Source organism: Podarcis filfolensis (genome assembly GCF_964270895.1).
Source record: "Podarcis filfolensis genome assembly, chromosome: 11".
In the NCBI taxonomy this organism is placed as follows: Eukaryota; Metazoa; Chordata; class Lepidosauria; order Squamata; family Lacertidae; genus Podarcis; species Podarcis filfolensis.
Window position 1 is genome coordinate 22006590 of NC_139613.1, and position 22864 is coordinate 22029453.

Consider the following 22864-nt stretch of genomic DNA (forward strand, 5'->3'; position numbering starts at 1 on the left):
TGCTTACAGCAAACAATTGTAAGCTGACTTGTAGGGTGAGGTAAATATTTCAGCCCAAGGCAGCTTACAATTGATCTTTAAAAAAAAGGATTTCAAAACCGTGTCTAGGTATGGTAAGCACTTTGGTGCTACATTCAGAATGCACACTGGATATACTATGATGTATTGCAGAGAGAATCTCTTAATCAAAGGTTTTATTATGTCCTAGAATATAGGAATAATTTCAGAATTTTTTAGACTGTGAACAGCAAGCGTAATTAGCAGTATAGCTTTTAATTAGACTTGTTCCAGTCATCTTTTAATTCCAGTATATCTTTTTTGTTCATTATGCAGGAGCCCTTACCAAAGTGAAGGAAAGTAAGCGGCATGTAGAAGAAGGGAAGATGGAGGTTCAGAAAGCCGATGGCATTCAGGATCGTTGTAACATTATTTCTTTTGCCACCCTGGCAGAAATTCACCATTTTCACAAAATTCGAGTGAGAGACTTCAAATCACAAATGCAGCATTTCTTACAACAGCAAATACTTTTTTTCCAAAAAGTGACACAGAAGTTAGAAGAAGCTCTTCACAAGTATGACAGTGTTTAATATGCTTAATTCTTGAACTTTAAATAATGGATATTTCTAAGCTTGTGGATGGAATGAACAACGGATACAAACTCCACACTCAAGTATCTCCTGACACCTTTTGGGATGGTGTACAAGGATGATTTTGTAATATGTTCTGGAGTCCAACTGAAACTAAAATTGCCTAAGGAGGACATAATTATGCCTATATAGTGGAGACTGTACTACACATTGTAACTAAGTTATACTCAAAATGCCTACACTACCATTGTAATGTTTTTGAAATAATGATTATACTATTTGCCTTACTGCTTTTTTGAAATACGGTATTTTAGTGCATAATATGCTGTAGACCTCAAAACCTTTTGGGTCTTTAAGGAAGTTGGTTAGATAAAAGCCTGCTTCAGATGCCTTTTTAAAATTCTCTTCGGTATGAATTTTTAAATTCAGCCAATTCTCTGTTTACAAATTCCTGTTAGAGCAGCTATGCGATTTTGTGCCTTTAGAATTACAGTTTTTCATTATTATTATTTTCTAGTAAACCACATTTCTATGACTGATTGAATGAAGGGTTGGCACCTCTGATAGGGCCTGATTTCAAACCTCACAGTGACTGAAAAATAACTTGTCATGTAACTTGCACACCTAGGTATGATAAATTTTGGCTGGAAAAAACCCAGGATTTAAAATCATTTTAGACTTTGTGCTGATTAAAAATACTATTTATTATTTGTACCAGAATCTTAAAGCTACAAGCAAGAAATCAGCACTGCTGTATTTCCTTTCTTAACATGACAACGTAAAATATTTCACTGTAACATGTCTTTGAATAGAAACTTTGGACCACTTATCTAATAAAAGAATACTGAAGTATATCAGTGGGATAAGAGTAGAGGATCAGTGGCTCATATTTGTATGTATGTATTGTTTGTGAGAATTGCTTAGCGTGGCAGCTGATTTATTTGGTTATAAACCTGGTGTTACATTGTCAACTGAAACTTGCAGATCACAATTTGCCAGTGCGGCCAAACCAGTCACACTATCCTAAAACTGCCTCTGTAGGAGTGTGCTTTGTGGCATAATATGCCTTGGCCATCTGCAATATCAGCAGTGGCATTGTAGTGTGCCTAAGGACTTACCTAAGCCCCACAATTAATTTTTTAAAAAATAGTTCCCCTAATTGTAATTTCTTAAGTCAAATAACAATAATTTTGAAATACTGTCTTTATCCTATAGGTCTGTTTCCTTTTAATGTAATTAACTAACCCACAGAAGGACCCAACTGGTTCTGCAAGCCAAAGGGGCTTTGGATTTTAGTTCCTTAAATAACAACCACTTGTACTGAAACAAACACCAGCAACTCCTTTAATCAGTTTTAAAAGTAGGTCTGCTGCAAACAAAAAAGAAAACAAAAATCCTTGTGGTTGTGTGGCCCCATACATTCATAGGACAAGCTTACTTTCAGCTTTAAAGCAACTGCTAATATGGAACTTTGCAACTCTAGTAGCACAGGTGTGGGAACAATATCACCCATACAAGAAAATTTACCAGGTTCTTTCTCTTATTAACTACACTTTTATGTATGTGCATGTTGTATAAAGGGGAGAGGGGGAGAGAGCGTGAGTAATGGCAATTCATCATGTTGACATAACAAAAGTCAAGCTTGTAAGTTTTGCTGTAAGATGAGATAGTAGTTGTTCCATGGCACTAGTCTTCCTGGTTTCGCTGTTTTGTTGTTTCATTTCCTGGTTTTAACCAAGGAAGGGAAAAAATGCAGTCAAAAGACAAATTCCCCATCTAATCACACAATGGGGTTACCTACTAAGTCTGATGATTTAAAGTAAAGAAATAATGTGAGTACTTCCGTAAATATTTGTGCATTGTGCTTTATCATATTTTTACTTCCAAACTATGCTAGAGTATCTTGAAACAAATCTATGTGACATTGTACATCCTACTATACATAGGATACCTTGACTACTAGGAATTTGTCCTGTGACCAACAAGCTGAGGATGAAGCACAGCCTTTGAACCTACAATGCTCAGGCATGCATACTAGGTTTGGGGGGCATTTTTCTTTGGTCTTGTGGATTTTTTATTTGCCGAGGAAGGTTCTTTAATTCCTTATGCAACAATCCTTCAGCTTCTGGCTCTTTTATTGGACACTTATCCAGCGTATATTATGTTCGTATTTCATCACTGTTTTTCATGGATTCATCACGGATACAGGGAAAAGGTGAAGAAAATTAACTTCTAATGCTAAACTGATGTGCAGACTCCAAAGCTTTAGTCTTGCTCCCCCCCCACCCGAACAGATTATGGGGCAATCTAGGTTACTAGGAGTGCATGTCTTTCAGATGTTTAGCAGGCCTGCCATTACACAGAGCAGGCCAAAGTTGCGGTGATGTGTGAAGATGGTGCACAAATCAACCTCTGTATATTTGTATTTATAACAACCATTTTATATGCCATCATTTTGGGCACAACTCAACATTATAAAAACATCATAAGATCAACAACCAAAGCTAGTAAAGGCATCAGTAGCAGCAGCATTAACTGCCACTAAAACCCTTTAACCTTAAGCATAATAAAACATAGGCGAGACTAAAATAAACATAAGAGCCCTGCTTGATCAGACCAAAGGTCTATCTTGTTGAGCATCCTCTTCTCAAATTGACTAGTCAGATACCTATGGGCCACATGCAACTTTAGAGCAACAGCTCTCTTCCCCACTTAGGAATCATAGCAACTGGTATACAGTATATTGCCTCTGACAGTGGAGGTAGAGCATAGCAATTGTGGCTCATATCCATTAATGAATTTGTCTTCTACATCTTGTGGAAGCAAAATTCATAATTTAACTGAGTTGTGAGAAAAAGTTCTCTGAAAAGATTCTGATACAAAGACACCCAGTCCTTAAATGGCAATTCTTTAAAAATGGTATACAATTATGCAGCGTTGAGGGTCATGTGGCTTTTGAAGTATTCCTCAGAATCTCTGCTTCGTTCTCCAGTGTCCAGGACAGACATGTTTGCACCGTCCTTTAAGTGGGAACACATTATTTTTAGCTGAAAAGAGATTCCTTCCATGAGCTCTGCAGAGACAGTGAAAGAGGCCTGAAGAACAGGTTTGAAGGGACTTTAGCAGCATTCCCTCTGCATAAAAACTCAGGGCTTTCCCCCACTCTCCTTTGAACTTTCCTTGTGATAAAGGCCAAGCAAATAGATTGTTCCATGAGTTATGTATGCATATGGGGCATTGAGTAACATTGTGGCTTTCATTTTAGTAAGTGTTGTTACTGGATCTTCCCAGCAAATTTAGGATGATAGTCAGATTTTAAAAACCCAAGGGAAGGGGAGTGAACATGTAACTTAGCTTAGGGATAACTGTTCATATGGTTGCATTCCGCAACTTGTTACTGTTTTCAATGGAATGTTTTCCATTGCCAGTGACCACAAGTTAACTGTTGCTCGGAACTTCTTGTTTCTTTTAATGGGAAATGGGTAACTCTTCATGTTAAGCTGCTTCTCTCCCTAAACACTGAATGATACAGTGGTACCTCAGGTTACAGACGCTTCAGGTTACAGACTCCGCTAACCCAGAAATAGTACCTCGGGTTAAGAACTTTGTTTCAGGATGAGAACAGAAATTGTGCTGCAGCAGCAGCGGGAGGCCCCATTAGCTAAAGTGGTGCCTCAGGTTAAGAACAGTTTCAGGTTAAGAACGGACCTCCAGAACAAATTAAGTTCTTAACCCGAGGTACCACTGTACCGTGCTAAGAACAGATGTGGCTTCTTAAGTGCACTGAAGTGTGCCTTTACGATTTGCTTTGCTGAATTCAGTGCATGGTTGTGCTGTGTCCACAGCTTATGGTAGGGAACAGACTGGATTCCAGACAGTTGTGTTTATATCTTTTTAGTGGACTGACCTGCTAAAATGCTATAGCAAGCCCTTGAGTCTTTCAGAAGACTCGTTCACACATTACACTGAACACAGGTACAATCTGTACAGATGTATGAGTGTTTGTGTGTAAGAGAATATGCTTGTTGATTTTCACAGATCAGCTGGTGGGTACATAGGTACCCAAACTGTACATTTGGTAAATGTTACATGTGAATAACTACAAGTACACAGCTCAGATGTCAGTATACACAGGTACACAGATTGTACGATTGTTGGATGTAACATGTGAACACCCCTGAAGACATCTTTATTCTAATGTAATCAGGGGTGGCAGGAGATAGTGACCAAGTGGAACTGAACTCCCTGCACATCAGAATTAAAGAACTTTCCTCAGTAAATAACAAATCCACAAGACCAAAGAAAAATACTCCCCAAACCAGTTATCATTCTCACATTTTGCCCTGTCTTATCTTGGAACATTCTCCTTCAAATGGATGGGCACATTTAAAACACATTTATGGTTTGTTTCAATACACTAAGAAGAAGAAGAAGAAGAGGAAGAGGAGGAGGAAGAGTTTGGATTTGATAGCCCACCTTTCACTCCCCTTAAGGAGTCTCAAAGTGGCTAATAATCTCCTTTCCCTTCCTCCCGCACAACAAACATTCTATGAGGTGAGTGAGGCTGAGAGACTTCAAAGAAGTGTGACTAGCCCAAGGTCACCCAACAGCTGCATGTGGAGAAGCGGGGAAGCGAACCTGGTTCACCAGATTACGAGCCACTGCTCTTAACCACTACACCACGCTGGCACTAAAGCCAAAGTTACTCTGATCTTCGGACATCTGTGACATCACAGCAGCAATGGCCAGTGAACTAGAAGTTAATGAGCAGCATTTGCTCACTCCAGATTTTGTCTTTTGGGAGTTTCTGGTTGTTTTTTGGCAGTGGCAAAATTGCTGTTTGTTTTGGTCTTTTTTGTTTTTGTAATTTTTCACACTTTGTGCTTTAATTTGACATCTCCGTATCTGGTAGCAGCAGCCACAGCTTGCCCTTATGACTGTGGGTGCCTGGGGCCACATACCATCACTGGGACATGTGCTCATGCTACCTCAGCACTTTGTGGGTGTCTTGTCCCCCCCTAGTTAAAATATTGAGGGGACTAGGGCACCAAGGAGTTGGTGTGCCTGTCTGGTAGCAATAAAATGCACACAAAAATCCTGTTTTCCATTCAAGCCTTATGGCACTAGTGGGACAAAATGAAATGCTGAATCCTATGTATGCTTGTCCAACAGTAAACCCTACTGGAGCTTACTCCCAAATTAATGTGCTTAGGATTGCAACCTTAATTATTTTGAACTGTTGTCATTAAACAGAAGTTTCCACCATGAGAGCTCTCCCAAGTGGAAGGTTGCAGTCGCATTGTAGTTTTGATTGGGCCATAGCAATATTGTCTACTCCTTGTTTTATTTTAAATGCATTGTTACCCAGCTTGATCTCTTGGAATGGTGAAGTAGCCAAACCTAAAAAAATAGTTCAGCTAATATTAAATGGAAAGAGTTATACTTGGCAGTTGTGGAAAGTAGGAGCCTGTGGGGAAATGGAGCAAAGATACAAAAATGCCTGGCAAGCTGGAGACCTTCCAGGGCAGACTTCTAAGAACCATCTGAACACTCCCTGATTCATGTAACTAGCAGGGCACGTGACTTTACAGTGGTTCGCTTAAAGCCTCTTACAGCTGACCTTTGTTAAGACATCTTTTAATTGTGCTGACACTTTCTGATGACTAAAGAGAACACGAGGTTTTGTGTTCTCCTGTGATTACTCATACACCAGGAACCTTGTTAGCACCAACCTTGCAGTAAAGAGCAACTCTTACAAGTTTGGTTTCCTGCATTCCTGCTGTTGGCGCCTCTCCAAATTCAACCTCCCACGTGAAAAAGAAAACTGAACACTTTGATTGGATTGCAGCAGTTTGCTCTGAAAATTTGGGGGCTTTTGCAGTGCAACAAATAAAGTTGATCCAGAATCACAGTTTAAATACTTTGATGTGTTAATTAATTGAGGTTAGACAAGTGTGTATGTGCTCTAACAAAGCAATCATCCCAGGCCTCACACATTTTTCAGCCGAGGCTGTGGAAGTGTTTGCAATAACACCAACTTGCTGAGAATTCACTATGTAGACATCAGCCGAGCCCTCATTCCTGTGCCAAAGTAAATAGTCATATAGTTTTGTATTGCATTAGTATGTACAGCACAGCCTTATGGGAAGGTTTCAAAACTTTGAGTGTGCCCATGTTTATGTTGCTTTTATAGACTAGATTTTAATGGGGTTTGCATGGGAGTTCAGGTTTATGTAATGAAACAATAGAGATGTTTCTGGTGTCTTTATGGGGGTCCTGCTGTGCCAAAGTAATGATTCCATTTCTCATCCTGATTCACGGTCAGCATTTCATGCTTCAGAAATTATATGAGCCACAGTAAAACTCAAGAACACTTTAATGCCAATGGTGGGCAATCCCATAAAAGCTGGGGGGGGGGGGGCTAAAGCTCATTTAAATCAATGGGACTTAAATACAAGGTGTGACCAGAAAGTTCGGTGAATAGTCACAAAAATCGGACAGCGAGAAATATTTGAACATGCAATCGGCATCGAAGACACACGAAATGCTCACAACTGTGTACAGAGATGAAGCTGTAACTCGAAAGACAGTGTATGAGTGGTTTAAGCATTTCCATGAAGGGCGGCAAACCATCAAAGATGACTCGGTCTGGCGGACCGTCGATGAGCAGAACGGCAGCAAATGTCAACAGAGTTTGTGAGATATTGATGCGGGGTCAGCATTTGTACATCCGAATGATGGCGGAAGAATGGCATATTCTGCATGAAATCGTTACTGAGGTTACTGAGTTGTCCCACCCTCCTTATTCTCCCGATCTGGCCTCACCGGATTTCTTTCTTTTTCCAAAACTGAAATTACACATCCAAGCTGCTGTGACGAGGGAACTGAAAGCAGTACGAGAAGAGGACTTTTCCCGAAGTTTCCAACAGTTCTACGAACGTTGTCAACAGTGCATTGTATCAGAGGGGGGCTACTTTGAAGGCCTGTAAGGTATGTATGTTCAAATATTCCGATTTCTGTGACTATTCATCAGACTTTCCAGTCACACCTTGTATGTTACAGTGCAGTCCAAACCACATCTGCTCAGAAGTGCTTGCTGTTGATTTCAGCAGGGCATACTCCCAAGTAAATGGGGTTGGGACTGTACAGGTATATATTGATCTCAATAGAACTGAGCGACAATCCCCTACAAGAAACACCACCTACCTGCAACACTGCTGTTGGGAATCTCATATTTACTATGTAATATCTAATGTAGTCATTTGTACCCAGCTTCTGGTGGGCCTCAGTGTGCGTTAAAATCTCAGCAACGCCATAAAAATATCCCCCAAATACACTTTGGGGTTTCCCCACAAAATAAAAACAGGATGTAATTTAAAGTAGGCAAGGACCCAGCTTTTTACTGGGCTGACCTCCACTAATGTAGGAATATGCAGGGGGTTTTTTAAGCACTAAACATTTCACAGCTTCCATCAATCTGTATCGGTTTTTGATATCCTATATTCAAATGCAGATGGGAAAAGTCAGACATTCGTATAAAACTGCTCCTTACAAATCTCTATGGAAGCCACAGTGATGCCAGCTATGGGGTGATATAAGTAAATATAGTGGGTTGGGTGCTTGAAAAGCTGTACATGCTTGCATGCATTTGATATTTGTTCCATCTGTAACCATATCCCAAGGCAGACAGAAGGTAGATCTGGGGGTGACTTGCAGTAGATTGGCAATGGTTTCTGACTCCCAGGTGACTGCTCACTAGAACCAAATATCACCATCATGTTACCCCAGTACTGCAAGAATTGCACCAGCTGCCAGTTAGTTTCACTGCCTGGGCACCATTTTGTGGTAGGGAGGATAATATATGTTTAAAGTAAAAAGATCGTAGGATCACCACATGGAACTATGTGCATGCCACTGAAGGTGTTTTGTTTTGTTTTGTTTTGTTTTCAGTAAGTAAGAAAGAATGCTGCAGTGACCAATATCAGCATTGAAGGCCCATGCCCTCAAATGCTGGCACTGGATCTGTTTGTCACTGCCCCATCATCTGTTGCTCTCTGGACAGCCAGCTGATGGGGCTCTGGGCTTGGGGGTTCTATACCTCAGCCCTAAGGCTACTCCAAATCATTGTACCACCTAAGGAAAAAGAAAATATGATGGCCTCACCCTTCAGAAGCCTATTGGCCTGGCAGTGGAATCATAGTTCAAGGCAGGTGATGGGGCATCATCCTGCACCATATCTGAGAAATCAAGCTAGCATACACAGCTCTGCCTTTCAACACTTCCCCACCCCCTAGCATCTGATGCCTGAGGCAGCTGGCACATTCTGCCTAATGATAGGGCTACCTATATCCAACCTCAGCTACACCACTGATTATAACAGCAAAAACAAACAAACAAACAAAGAAGGCCCTGACCTAAGGAATGTTGCTGAAATGAAACATGGTGCACATTCAGTTCTAAAGTAAAAACAATGCTCAGAGATGCAGATTCCTTAATTCTGTATTTGTCTGCACACAACCCTTAATTTACACCTGGCTCCAATTAATGGACTTTAGGGTTCTAACAATAAATAAAGTGTGACCACCATGGTTATACTACAGACACAAAACTTACTTCCTTTAGGAAACATGCTTTGAAAAGACTTTTAAGTACAGCATCATTTCCAGGTATGAAATCCCATGCGCCCTGTTCTCTCATGGAAATGAGGTACAAATATTTGCCATATCAGAGAGACAGAAAAGAGGTTCTCTACTCATGCTAAGTAATAAAACTACAGGACAGTCTGTGCCTGATGACTACCAATCAATAACCACTTTCCAGCCTTTCCTGCACATTAATTCATTACAGTTCTGTTGCACTTGGAGATAACATTAAAAGACAATAGGATTTGCTTTCAGCTTCTCGGGAGAATATAAATATTGCACTACAATGAGTTCTTTGTGATATCAAAAAGAATGTAAAAAGAGGATCTATTCCATGTAGGATTATAGAATCAGGAAGGAAAAATTGCAATACTTAGAAGAACTAGATTAATCTTTTAAATCACTAAACCTTTATCTTTGCCTTCGTACATTCCTGTTAACACTGTGGGGGTTTTTTATGATGACATAATTTAAGCGATAGATTGCATCCTGGTTTTTTCTTTTCTCTTTTCAAAAGAAAGTGTTGTCGGTTTCTTCAGTGTTTTACATAAATAAAGAACCTAACAAATATTCTAGGTTTGGGAGACAATCCCATGGGTCAAGATTTATGATTTACTTAGGCCACAATCCTAACCATGTCTATTTGGAAGTAAATCCCACTGAATTCACTGTGGTTTACTCCTGGGGAATTGGGTTAGAACTGCAGCCTCAGGCTGCAATACTTAGCAAACAATTGGAGTTACTTTTCAGTAGAAGTAGCCAGGATTGTGCTTTAAGGATACAGTACTATTATTATCTGGGAGTAAGTCCCACTGAACTCAGTGGGGAATTTGCTAAATGAAAAGTTTGGTTAGTTTAACAGAAGCCAGCCCTGCCTGAGGCATTCCAAGTCCCAGGTCTACCTACCAGTAATTTTGCCAATGCTTTTGCATATGCAGATCACAGTAGAAAGTATAACTAATATCAAAACAATATTAAAACTGTAACTAACTTTGACTGCCCTTTTCTTCTTGATGAGGAATTGCTGGTTCAGAACAGAAGTATTCACTACTTCTTTCTTTTCTTTTTTTACAGGGAAACAATAGATGAGCTTCACAGCTGCGTCACTGCTGCCTTTCCAGCTGAAGAATGTCCCTAATGTGTTGGAAGCAAGGCAACTACTTTCCTTTGGTTGCTAGACTTTCCAAGCACAGACTGATTCCACAAATGTCAAGACTGCTACATCTCAAACTGCAGTCTTTCGTCAACCATGTGAATGGGCCCAATATTTTGTGCTGAGAGCAGGCCTGGTGCCAGATTAGGTATTAGCCAAGAGCTCCAGGGGATTAGAAGGACCCCTTACAGGGCAGACAAGTCTGCATGGTCATTCACCAGACTTTTTAGTGGTAGGTGTCAGTGCTGCTTTTGAAGAGGAGTCAAGCTCAGCTCCCATCCATGGTGGCCACCCACCATATTAAGTTACCCCCTATACAGTGCCCTGGCTAATACATAGATGAAACTGATTTCAAAGATAGAATAATAGAAGTGTAGTGTTGGAAGGGAACCTGAGGGTCATTTAGTCCAGGCCCCTGCAATTGAGAAATCTCAGCTAAAGCATCCATGACAGATGGCCATCCAACCTCTGCTTATCAACCTCCAAGGAAGGAGACTCTACCACCTCCCAAGGAAGTCCGTTCCATTGTTGAACAGCTCTTACTGTCAAAGAGTTCTTCCCAATGTTTAGTTGGAACCTCCTTTCTTGTAACTTGAAACCAGTGGTTTAGGTCCTGCCCTCCAGAACAGGAGAATTCCATGTGACAGCCCTTTAGATACCTGAAGGTGTTTCACTTTCAGGAGAATGGTGTGCAAGTTCTGTCACATTCAATGAAACTTCAGGGGGAAGCAGAAGTTAAGTCATTCCAAAATAAGATATTGGAGCACTCCAAATCATTTGCCCATAGTAAATCTAGCTGAAAGGCAACACATAGGGATGTACATTGATTACTGCAATGCATCCTTAATTACTATTGCTGTATAATTATAAGTTTATTATATTGTACAATCTTAGAACGTTGTATAACCTCAGAAGGCGTGTGGTTGTGAGGCGGCATGGCTGTGACAATCAAAACGGGATGTACTTCAGAATTGGTGACTACATTACAGCATCCACTTGTTTTGTTTTCTGTTTCACCACAACTATCTTGTATTACAGGACCTGGCAAGATTACAGGCAACAGCTTGACACAACAGGGTCAAAGAATGACAGTGTGATTCTTTCATGTTTACTCACTAGTTGCATTGTGTTCAATGGGGCTTACTCACAGTTAAGTGTACATAGGATTTCTGCCTGAGTTATGGACATAATACAGCACTATGCATTTAAAAGCCTTTGGTCGGAAGCAGTGGCGTAGCATGGGGGGTGCAGGGGGGGCCGGCCGCACCGGGCGCAACATCTGGGGGTTAGGGTTAGAGGACGCAAATCCACGGGTTAGGGGGCGCAAATCCACGGGTTAGGGGGCGCAAATTACTTGCCTTGCCCCGGGTGCTGACAACCCACGCTACGCCACTGGTCGGAAGAGATGAGGGATTGTATATTTTTAATAGCAAATTAAACAATTCCCCTCTCCAGGGTAGTCTGAGTAGTACTATACTTTCTTAACTTCTCTCCCAGTTACTCATAGCACAATAATTTTATCTTTTCTTTCCCTCTATCTAAAACAAGTGTGGGGAAAGCGAACACTGCATGATGCGGTCATACAAGGATGACTTACAAAACTATCATGTGACTCAGGCAGATGGTTAGATCACTAAGAAGGGTCTCAGGTGATCTAGCCATGAGATCAGCTAATCTATAAAATGTTGTGTGGATAGCCTTTGGGTGAAGTCAGAGATTGCAGCCAGATAAGAGATTTATGAGTGAGCCACTTTGAAAGCTATCTTAAAGTAGGGTTAGGAGAGCGATGCCAGTGTGGTAATTGGTATTCCATTTGGGGGCCCCATGCTACACTTCTGCCAAGCAAGGAGATGGGGCTTTTATGCAACATGAGCTCCTGACAAAGCATCCCATGCAGATATATAAGACAGTAAGCCTCTCTTAAGAACTGCAGCAAACATAGGATCAGAATGAACCCCTAAGGAGGGGAGGGGGGAAACAGGTCACATCCAGCAGCTAGTGAAAAACATTATGTCCAAAGAAGCCACATGCTGTGTGATTCTCTTGAGTCTAATAAGCAGTGGATGAAATGCTGATTCATTGAAACGAGTCGCACTGCATAAACAGGAAACTGGAGTTGCGGCCACACAGAACCATCAGAGCCTCTGAGATGAATGAAGGGATGAGATTGAAATTCTTTCCGAGGGTAGAAAATCGCAAACTCTACATTGGATGGCATTTCTTGCATTTAGCAGTCGAATGCGTATTATTGATCTTATTTCCCCACCCTTTCTTCCTCTCAACATGCTGACCTGTTTCTACCATCTGCTGAAAGTATCATAGACAGCACTTAGAGGCCTGGGCATTGATCTCGGGAGACACCCTGCAGCTTTTAGGGTTGGTTCTTTCAGTGTCTCCTGCTTAGTCCCCATCTACTGAGATTGATCTCTGTGACAAAAAAACCCCTTCGGCTGTGCGGAATTGCAACTTGTCTCCCAGTGCTGCATTAAATATTTCTAAAATAGATCCATGGAAGCTTTTCAGATCACAACCTGTAATGACTCGAGGGTGTTAGCCATGCTGTAAGTTGGGAACTCTTATGCATGTAAAGGTTAAACGTAAAAATAAACCAGATATTTGGAATGTTTACATATATGATTCCATTATCATAAGATAATGAGCTGGCTCCTACAGGAGGCAGTGATGGCCACCAACTTGAAAGGCTTTAAAGGAGGATTGGACAAATCAATGAGAATAAAGCTGTCAATGGCTACTGGCCATGACAACAATGCTCTTCCTCCATGGTTGGGGGCAGTAATGCTTCTGAATACCAGTTCCTGGGAACCACAGGGAGGGACAGTGCTGTTGTGCTCAGATATCAGGGACTGTGCTGAGGAGGGCTGCACAGATGAGGAATGGTGGGAACCTCCCCCTCCCCCTGCTCCTGATCAGGATCCTGAATATTCCCAGAAACAGTGGGACAGTATAGATTTGGAACACTGGTTCGCAGAGGGACATAGTTCAGAAGACAAAAGTTGGGAAGAACTGGGTGGTAAACAGCTAGGAGAAGAAGAACCGGGAGAGATAGAGTTAACAGACTCTGGTTAGCTGGAAAGTGTCCAGCTGCTCAGTCCAAGGTCAAGGAGATTAGATAAGGTAGCTGCACAGAAGGCACAGTGGTTGCAAGATCAGGTTGCAAGACAAGGAAGTGATGAAGGTGACTTGGGTGAAGTGGGTGTCAACCTTAATTGGGAGCATCTTTACTCCAAGAATGGACTCTTTGTTCTTTTGCTGTGATCATTAAAATCTCTTTAAATGGTAAGAGACTATTTTTGCTTTGTTCTGCTTATCCATGGCCAAAGGGAAAGAGGAAGCCACTTCCCCAAAGCCTGATAGCAGGTCCTGCTTGCAGGCTTCCCATATAGTCACCTGAGCGGCCACTGTGACAACAGAATGCTGGACTAGATGGGCCATTTGCTTGATCCAGGAAGTTGTTCTTATGTTATTTAACCAATTGTTTGACTCTTCCCTGGTAAAGTAGTCTTTCAGTGATGCTACTGCTGCTGTGCAGGTAGGATTTGAAAGTAGCTTGTGGCCTGTGAAATATGCAGAATTTGTTCTTGAGATTTTGATTAGGATCTGGCCAGGTTTCTTAGAGGAACATTAGACAACAACCCCCCCCCCCACAAAAAAAAAAAAAAACACAACAACAACCCCTCAATGTTTCTGCAAAATCTGATTTCTTACTTTGGCTGGCCCATTTTCACCAGCCAGTAGGGCAGAGCCTTGGTTTACTCCAGCCGCAGCCATGATCATGCTGGTTGGGCTAATGGGAGTTGTAGTCCAAAACATCAGGGATGTACCAGGCAGCCAATAGCTGTTGTATTAGATGCATAATAATTAGATGAAAAGGTTATTTCGTTTACATTGACTTGAGAAATGGGTTTTCTGAAACAGTCTTCTGCTGCAATGGCCCTGGGCTTCAACTAAGGTAATGGGTGAATTATTCATTGTGAATAATTTATCCAATCAATATAGACATTTTTTCATCAAATGAATGATTCATTCCTTGTTAACATGTTCATTATTCACCCAGTGCCTGCCTTTAGCCAAACTGCAGATTGAGTCCTGCGGTTCTGTGTGAAATGGAAGGATGATGGGTTTCTCTGAATTTTCTTTTGCCTGGATTTATTTTTCCTCCTTGTTCTGTTTGTTATGGTTTTAGAACTGGCAGAATCAAAAATAACTTAAGAGCGTATATCATGGACATTTCCTCCCCTGACACTAGGTCACAAATGTTCACACTGTTTCATATATAAACAGATAACACAGAGAGAAGAAATCCATTTCCTTCCACAGTTGCTTTTTTGTGCAATGTTTAGCAAAAAAATGTGAACTAAATCTTCCTGTTTTTCTCTGCATTCTCCTCTTGATTTTTTTTCTAGTATACTTTTCACTCTCTGCCCATTAACAAACAAACAAACAAACAAACAAAAATAAGCCTACTTTAAATTGGCACTGAGGCAAGGTTGTTATCTGAGCTACTTAAGTTTTTCCTGTTTCTTAATTGCCTTAAGCGATGCTCTGTAAAATAAGAGTTTTGAGAACAAAAGGTTGGCCATTGAGGTTGGCAAGGTGGGCATTTGCCAGGGCCACATGCTCAGTGGAGGGCCACAAGCTGGAATGTGTGCAAAGGAGAGCAACCAGATTGGCAAAGGGTCCGAAAATCAAGCCTTATTAGGAATGGTTGGGGGAAGACTGTCTTCAAATATCTGAAGGGCTGTCACATGGAAGGTGGAGCAAGCAGATGGTAGGACCCAAACCAATAGACTCAACTTACTAAACAGGAAAATCCAACTAAACATTAGGAAGAACTTTCTAATATGGTTTAAGTCCATCTTTCTTCACAGGAAACTCTGGGAATTGTAGCTCCTTGAGGGCAATAGGGCCCCCCTAACAACTCTTAGAGGGACGCAGGTGGCGCTGTGGGTTAAACCACAGAGCCTAGGACTTGCTGATCAGAAGGTTGGTGGTTCGAATCCCCGCGACGGGGTAAGCTCCCATTGCTTGATCCCTGCTCCTGCCAACCTAGCAGTTCGAAAGTACGTCAAAGTGCAAGTAGATAAATAGGTACCGCTCCAGCAGGAAGGTAAACGGCATTTCCATGTGCTGCTCTGGTTCGCCAGAAGCGGCTTAGTCATGCTGGCCACATGACCCGGAAGCTGTACGCCGGCTCCCTCGGCCAATAAAGCGAGATGAGCGCTGCAACCCCAGAGTCGGTCACGACTGGACCTAATGGTCAGGGGTCCCTTTACCTTTAACTTTACCAACTCTCAGCACCCTTAAGAAACTATAGCCCCCCCCAAGAATTAGGGGGGCTGTAGTTTGTGAAGGGTGCTGCGAGTTGTTAGGGGAGCCATGACTATTGAAAGTGGCATCACGGTGATTTAAACGTATGGTGGGAATGTGTCCTAAGTTTTACTCAGAGTAGGCCCATTGAAATTAATGGAAAGAAGTCAGTCATAGTGATTAATTTCAATGGGTCTGTGCTGAGTAGGACAAGCATTGGATGCAACCCTAAATGATACAGCTGGGAAGAGAAAAACCTGTCACAGGAGCTGCTCAACGGTGGCAGGTACCCATTGGGACTGATAAGACAGAAGGCAGGGAGACCAACAGTAGACAGAATTAAAGGCAATGTCAGGCAGAGACAACCCCTGGCTGGTAGTAAGAAAGACAGCAGGCATGTGGGAGCTGGCTAAGGGCAGACTGAGGTTGGTAGGGCAGTGCCCACTGCAACCTAATGCACCAGACTCCCCTGGTGCTGCTGCCCATGTAAACATAAAATATTGACACAGAGTTCTAGAAACCCTTATTTTCATGGTATGTGAAAGGTTAAGATTCATATTAACTGGAACATTGAATGAACTGAGCCAATCCATTTCAGACATTTTGCCCTTTTAAAAGCAAAACAGTGAGTTGTAATTCAGTTTTTACTCAGACTTAAACCTATTAAAAAAGAATTGCTTTTCAACTGTTTTTAAATTTTTCCACTTTTATTGTATAGGTTTTTTAATCTTTTGAATGTTGTAAACTGCTTTGATATATTTTTATGATTCAGTGGCATATGCATATATTTTCATAAGTTAATAAATTAAATGAGTGTGCCTGATATGCCCATTACTTTCAATGGGTGTTCTCTGAGGTGGACTAACACTGGCAACAACACTGTGCTGTAATATTTAGGCAAGACAGGAAAGAAAACCCAGCTGGTAATTAACAGAACAAGAGTGGAGTTTGTGGCTGTGATTATGATTCAGGGTGGCATTCATGCATAATGTGACCCTGGGGGGAAAGTATTTAACCTGCCTGTGCCCCATAACAATGCACCTGTCTGCGTGGGTGTGAGCAAGGGGGGATGTGACATTGCTGCGTGTGACATAGATATGCATGACGCATGGTGAGACACAGACAGGGCAGTGTTAGGCCACTGTGCATGAAAAGACACACAGTGCCTGGTGCTCTCCCGAGGCCATTTCCATTAAGCTCCCTTATGCTGATTAATCCATTATCTGCACTCAGCTTTAATCAAGATTGTGAGGTACACCCAGTTCTAAGCATTAAACAAATTGGCAAGGTAATTATTATGGTGCCACTGAGATGCAAATAGCTCTTTCAGCTGCATTGGTGACAAACGTTTGTTGGGCTTCTCCTTCTAACGTTCAGGGATGACATTCTGTGCCCACTGAATCTCTAAGTGCTTCTTGTAATCAAAATATTGTTAAAGTCTCCAACTGCCACAGATGCTCTAAAAACACACCAGCGTTTTTAATTTTGTAAGTATCCATAAGTTGGGATTTGGATCTTTCAGAATCCCCTCTTATTAAAATATCCCCAACACCTAAAATCTGCAGTGGCTGTCTTGCAAAGTTCACGCAAAAAGTAGGAATGGGTCTTTCTATGACACTTTAAAAAATTTTTTAGCAAGATTTCAAAAGGTAAAGGTAAAGGGACCCCTGACCATTAGGTACAGTCGTGACCGACTCTGGGGTTGCGGCGCTCATCTCGCTTTATTGGCAGAGGGAGCCGGCGTACAGCTTCTGGGTCATGTGGCCAGCATGACTAAGCCGCTTCTGGCGAACCAGAGCAGTGCACGGAAACGCTGTTTACCTTCCCGCCGGATTTATCTACTTGCACTTTGATGTGCTTTCAAACTGCTAGGTTGGCAGGAGCAGGGACCGAGCAACGGGAGCTCACCCCGTCGCGGAGATTCGAACCGCCAACCTTCTGATCGGCAAGTCCTATGTCACTTAATTAAAAAATAAACTATTTCAATAAAATGGAAAAGGCCTTTCCCTTTGTCCTGGTGAAAATCAGCTCCACTTTGAAGCTGACATTGATCCTTTGTTGACCTCCCTTGGCTCAGGGAGGAAGCTCCTAGAAGCCATGGTTATTTTTGAGGCTTGCCAAATGTATTCCTCTTTCCACCATTTCCACATGGTTCTCCACAAGCCAAAGGCTAGTATAAGTCAAAAGTGTTGGAATGAAGGGGAGCGTGGAATAATACAATAAAAGTTAAACCCTTAATTAATTTTGCCTGCATGCATTTGTAGAAATGCTTTGAGAACGTTTTCGTCCTCTTCTGGCATTTAATCTCATTGGTGCTGTAACTCCACAGCTCCACAGTAGGGTTGTGCTGAAGAGTGGATGATTCTCTTTTTCCGCAGGAAGACCCGTAATTGTATACTAGATAAAAGGGAGAATTACATACATAGCAAGGAATTAAGAGATCCTCCCAGACATTAGCCCTGAAGCTTTAGGGTGATTGCGGAACTTTATAATCTGAAGCCTTTGAAGCTGCTGAATTTCTTGCGACGAAACCTCTGAAAGTGTTGCATGCTTGGTTTTACTCTGAGTATACGGGGACATAAGACGAGCCCCACAAGATTGGATCAAGGATTCAGCTACTTCCTTCAACATTATTTCCAACATTAGCCAGCCAGATATTTCTGGGTCCAAAAACTAGGGTAGGAAGACAAAAACCCTTCTGATTTGCTGGGACCTGAATTGTGTGCAGGGGTTTGCTGCCTCTGAACAGGAAGGTCCTATTTTACTATTATGGCTAACAACTATTGATAGATTTGTGGACACTGTCAATAAATAGCAGGAGTGAGAAATCTCAAGCCCAGGGACCAAATGTGCCCCCAGGCCCTTCTGTTTGACCCAAAGGACTCTACCTAGGCAACTTATCACAAGACCACGAATCACATTTGAAATAATATTTAGAATCTATTGGACTCCATTGCGTTTGTATATAAAAGGACTGTCTAACGCAGCTTGTCGTTGAAGATGTAATAAAGGATAATGCCTATTTGAAACATATATTCTTACGGTGTCCTATTCTCACTATGTTTTGGGAGAAAGTGTTGAACTGTATACATTTGACTGTACAGGGGCACCTTCTTTATATTCACCAGCAAAATGTGATGTTCTGGCCTGGTGTTGCCTCTCTCCTACTTTAGATGGTAGTGTGTGTATTCTTTCATAGTGTGATAAGCCAGCCCTGCTTGAAGACCTCTGACTCATTTCACCAAGTGGGGCTCTGGGCTTCTTCCCTGGTGGCACCACTGCATAAACGGAAGCTCAAAGCAGATACTTTTATATTGACGCCTGGGACTCAGCATTTCAAAGGGAGCCTGAGAATGAACCTTGGTGAGCCCTCACTCAAATTAAGCCCCGGACTTTAGGATAAAAGCCATGGAATCTTACTGGCACTCTGCTCACAGCAATAATAGTTTCCAGAAGAAAAGCAATGTTTTCCATTGGGAAGAAACCCATGGTTACAAGAGTTATTTCCTAGCTTACCGAATGGGGAAGACTGAGCAAACCATTGGCAAATGCTACAAGCTACTATAATTAGACCATGGCAGATTTGCTATTTTATACGTTTGACAAATGCAGGCCTATAAGAAAAGGGTTTTTAAGGGAAGCATGACAACATTTCCCGACTTACCACATCTAAACCAAAATGAGTAGCTACTGTATGTAGCTGGTGGCCAAAGAGGCAACACTCTGTGGTAGGGGAACTATGAAGGAAGTATTTAGTGAAACTAATGGTCATGGACTGGATGAGGGCCAATCATAGACAGAAGTACAATTTATAAGTGGTTTCTCTGCCCAGTTAGGTGGTGTTCGACTTGCTTTGAAAGTTGTTTTATTCCCCGTTAAAGGAGTAGGCTTGAAATGTAGGGGTGCTTCTAGGCCCAGCATTGGTGACTGAGCTCCAGGTGGCCTCAGAGCACCTTTTACTAGTGTCAACTGACCCTACTTAGGCACATAGGACTATAGGAAGTTGTCTTATACTGAGTCAGATTATTTGGACGTGACAGGTGTCAAACAGGAATCTTCTGTGCACGTACTATACCCCGCAAAATAACTTCTGCTTTCACTATCTCCCTAACCTATTTTTTAATTATTTGAAATTTTTGGTTTAAAAAAAGAGTTTGGAGGTTGGCTGGCATGGGCATGAGGGATTTGGGAGAGTTGGGAGAAGAGCTGTTGATAGTGTTTTGCTTCTCCACACACACACACACACACACACACACACACACACACATATATAGAGAGAGAGAGAGAGAGAGAGAGATTCAGAAAACAAAAAAATATATGGACTATCACCATACAGTATTCAGAGAACTCAAAAACCTCAGTCCCCCTTACCCCCCCCCCAGCATCCACTGACCCTCTCTCCAGAGAAGAAGAAGATTTGATATCCCACTTTATCACTACCCTAAGGAGTCTCAAAGCAACTAACAATCTCCTTTCCCTTCCTCCCACACAACAGACAGCCTGTGAGGTGGGTGGGTGGGGCTGAGAGACTTGAGAGAAGTGTGACTAGCTCAAGGTCACCCAGCAGCTGCATGTGGAGGAGCAGGGAATCAAACCCAGTTCACCAGATTATGAGTCTGCAGCTCCTAACCACTACACCACACTGGCTTAATGTCATCAGCATATCCACAGCATATTCACAGTACAGCAGGAAGAGACAGATTACATTATAGAAAAGGAGTAGAATGCATACACCTATCAATCCTAAAAGGTTTTGGGGTTTTTTGTGATTTCATGTGCACCTATAGGTATCATGCCAATAGTCCTGAGAAGTTTTCCTAAAAGACTGATCAATAAAATAATAGAAGTTTTCCTAAAAGACTGATCAATAAAGTAGTGGAAAAATTAAAATATAAGCTTTGTTCACACTGAATTTCAAAAGTCAGGGTGCTGGGAGAGAAAGTCTGCTTCCTTATATCCTCTCCCTATAAATATCTGGATTCCCATACCTTTTTAGTATAAATGTTTCTATCTTGTGCCATCACCATTTTCCAGCAAGGGAAGGGTATTATTCCTGGCATCATTTTAAAAGGAAAAAGAAAAAAGATGTTCCCTTGAGAAATCTATAATATTGTCTGACATCTGTCACCTATTGACCACTTGAAAGACACTGTCTGTATTGCTCGCAGCTATGCCATCTGGATTTTTGAGGAACATCTATATCCTATTTCTGCACTCAGTCAGTCTGAAAAAGGATGTGTAATGACTCACGAAGATTTTGCCAGAATGCAGCAGCCAAATTACTGGCAGGGGTTCCATTTAGAACTCACAAAATCCTGTTTTGAAACAGCTGCATTGGTTGCCTGTTTGTTTGGGGGCCCAATTCATGGTTTTTGCATATGACTTGGGCCCTAATTATCTGAAAAAAGTCTCATTCCCTTCAGACACTTGTGTGTTTAGATTGGCGGGGGGGGGGCCTCCTTGGTAGTTCCATTGTCCGCATTCATTTGAAGGGAAAGGGAATTATCTGTAGCAGCATTCCTTCTCTACAGGGGGGCACCTGGCACTGTCCTGGCACACCCACTTGGACTCAGAATTTGAATCATTACCACAACTGGAGGATTTCAAAGTTTTATTGATGAAGTCGGTAAGCATCCCAGCTTGTGTACAAACAGGTAAAATATGGCTAGGCTTAGCTAAGATGTTGATTCAATACTTGACAGGCCCCCTGCACTCTCCCTTCGAATACTGGAGCAAGCACAGCTTTTTGGCATGATTGACTCATGAGCCTCAAGACTAGTCAAGCAAATGGGAACTCCTCCATAGTGGTTGGGCATGCATGGTCTACTCACACAGGCACTGTCATCTCTATATCCTTTCAGATGGAAGCAGAGATGACTTGGCCAGCTCATAGCCAGACCTATCCCCAGGTGCCTCCATGAAGAGGGAGGCTCTTCATTGACAGGGAAAGGTGCCAGAGCCACTTCCCCAGTTGTTCAATATCATACAAGTGGGTCTGTCCTCTGGCAAGCCAGTAGGCACTTCCTGAACTCTATCTCCCAATCCTCTGTGACTCTCCCCAAGTCACATATCCTCCAACATGTTGAGTCCCCAAACCAGGATGCACGTCTTCCCGTCTGTGTTCCTGCATAAGTCACGTGACACGTATGAGATCACGGAGGCCAAAATACATGCTTTTTCGGGGCCGTGCTCTCCCGGTTCCCAAAACTGCATGCAGTCCTAAATAAAGCACTTGAGGGGGGCTGTGGTCTCATGGTGCCTGAAAACTCATGTTTTTGGGTACCATTTGAGACCATAGCCCCCCAAATGTGCTTATTCCAGGGCAAGTTCTCTGCATAAAATTGCTCAAGAGCACAGCACCCAAAATGGCTGCTGCGCTCTCATGGGAGAAAAGGAATGTTCTGGTTTTCTGGGATCCTTGCAGGGTCTGAGGTCAGACTTCTCTTGGAGTCCCAGGTTCTCTCCCTGGGCCAGTCTCTTCCAGTTCTTCAAACTCTTTCCATTCCTCCTTATCATCTCACCAACCTCTCCATGACAGATCTGTAGAACTTACAACAGGCCCCTTCATTGAGTAGCTTTCATTATATGCTGAAGATGCACTTTTATATCAACTGCCTTTGACACCTGAGTCTATATTTTAGAACCCACCTTATTGTCTTGATTGTTTTAACTATTTTTATATTGGATTTTAAAATTGTTGTAACCTGCCTTGGGCCCTTGTGATAATGGGTGGGAAATAAACAAACAAATATACATACAGGCATGCATACATACATATACATACATACCAGGAAAATTATTATGTTCTTAGTTGTCTGACAGATTCCACACCCTCAAAGCCACTATGTTGTATCAGGTCCAAATCTGCATTTAAAAGTTTAGCTGAGAAAGGCTCTGTCCTGTGCACACCCAGCTAAGGAAGGCAAATGGCCGATAGTTAGTTCTTTATTGATGAAAGTACACACTTACAGCAGCTCCTAAGGATACAAATGCGCACATGCTTCTAGAATCTACGTAGCTGGCGTTTACTTTTCCAGGTTTGTCCCTGGCGAGGCAGTTGGGTGCAGCCTCCCCACACGCCCTGGGCTCCCTCCCCCCCCCCCCGGTCCAATGAGACTTTTCCTGCATGAAGCCCCTCCTGGTTCTAGGAGACA

The 22864-nt window shown here is 42.2% G+C and overlaps 1 protein-coding gene and 1 long non-coding RNA gene across 2 annotated transcripts in view; one reads left to right on the plus strand and one right to left on the minus strand.

Annotated features, from left to right (window-relative positions):
• The window catches only part of SNX18 (sorting nexin 18), a 19336-nt gene extending 17881 nt beyond the window's left edge, over positions 1 to 1455 (plus strand). The window contains exon 2 of the mRNA XM_083576162.1: positions 334 to 1455. Within this exon, the coding sequence (XP_083432288.1) occupies positions 334 to 587 (254 nt within the window). The 3' untranslated portion in view covers positions 588 to 1455. The remainder of the gene's footprint in view (positions 1 to 333) is intronic.
• LOC310744740 lies at positions 1162 to 22567 on the minus strand. Its single transcript, XR_014539723.1, has 2 exons — positions 22499 to 22567; positions 1162 to 2311 (listed from the first exon to the last, which is right to left on the minus strand). It is a non-coding gene; the product is annotated as an uncharacterized lncRNA (long non-coding RNA).
• Positions 22568 to 22864: the final 297 nt, after the last annotated feature.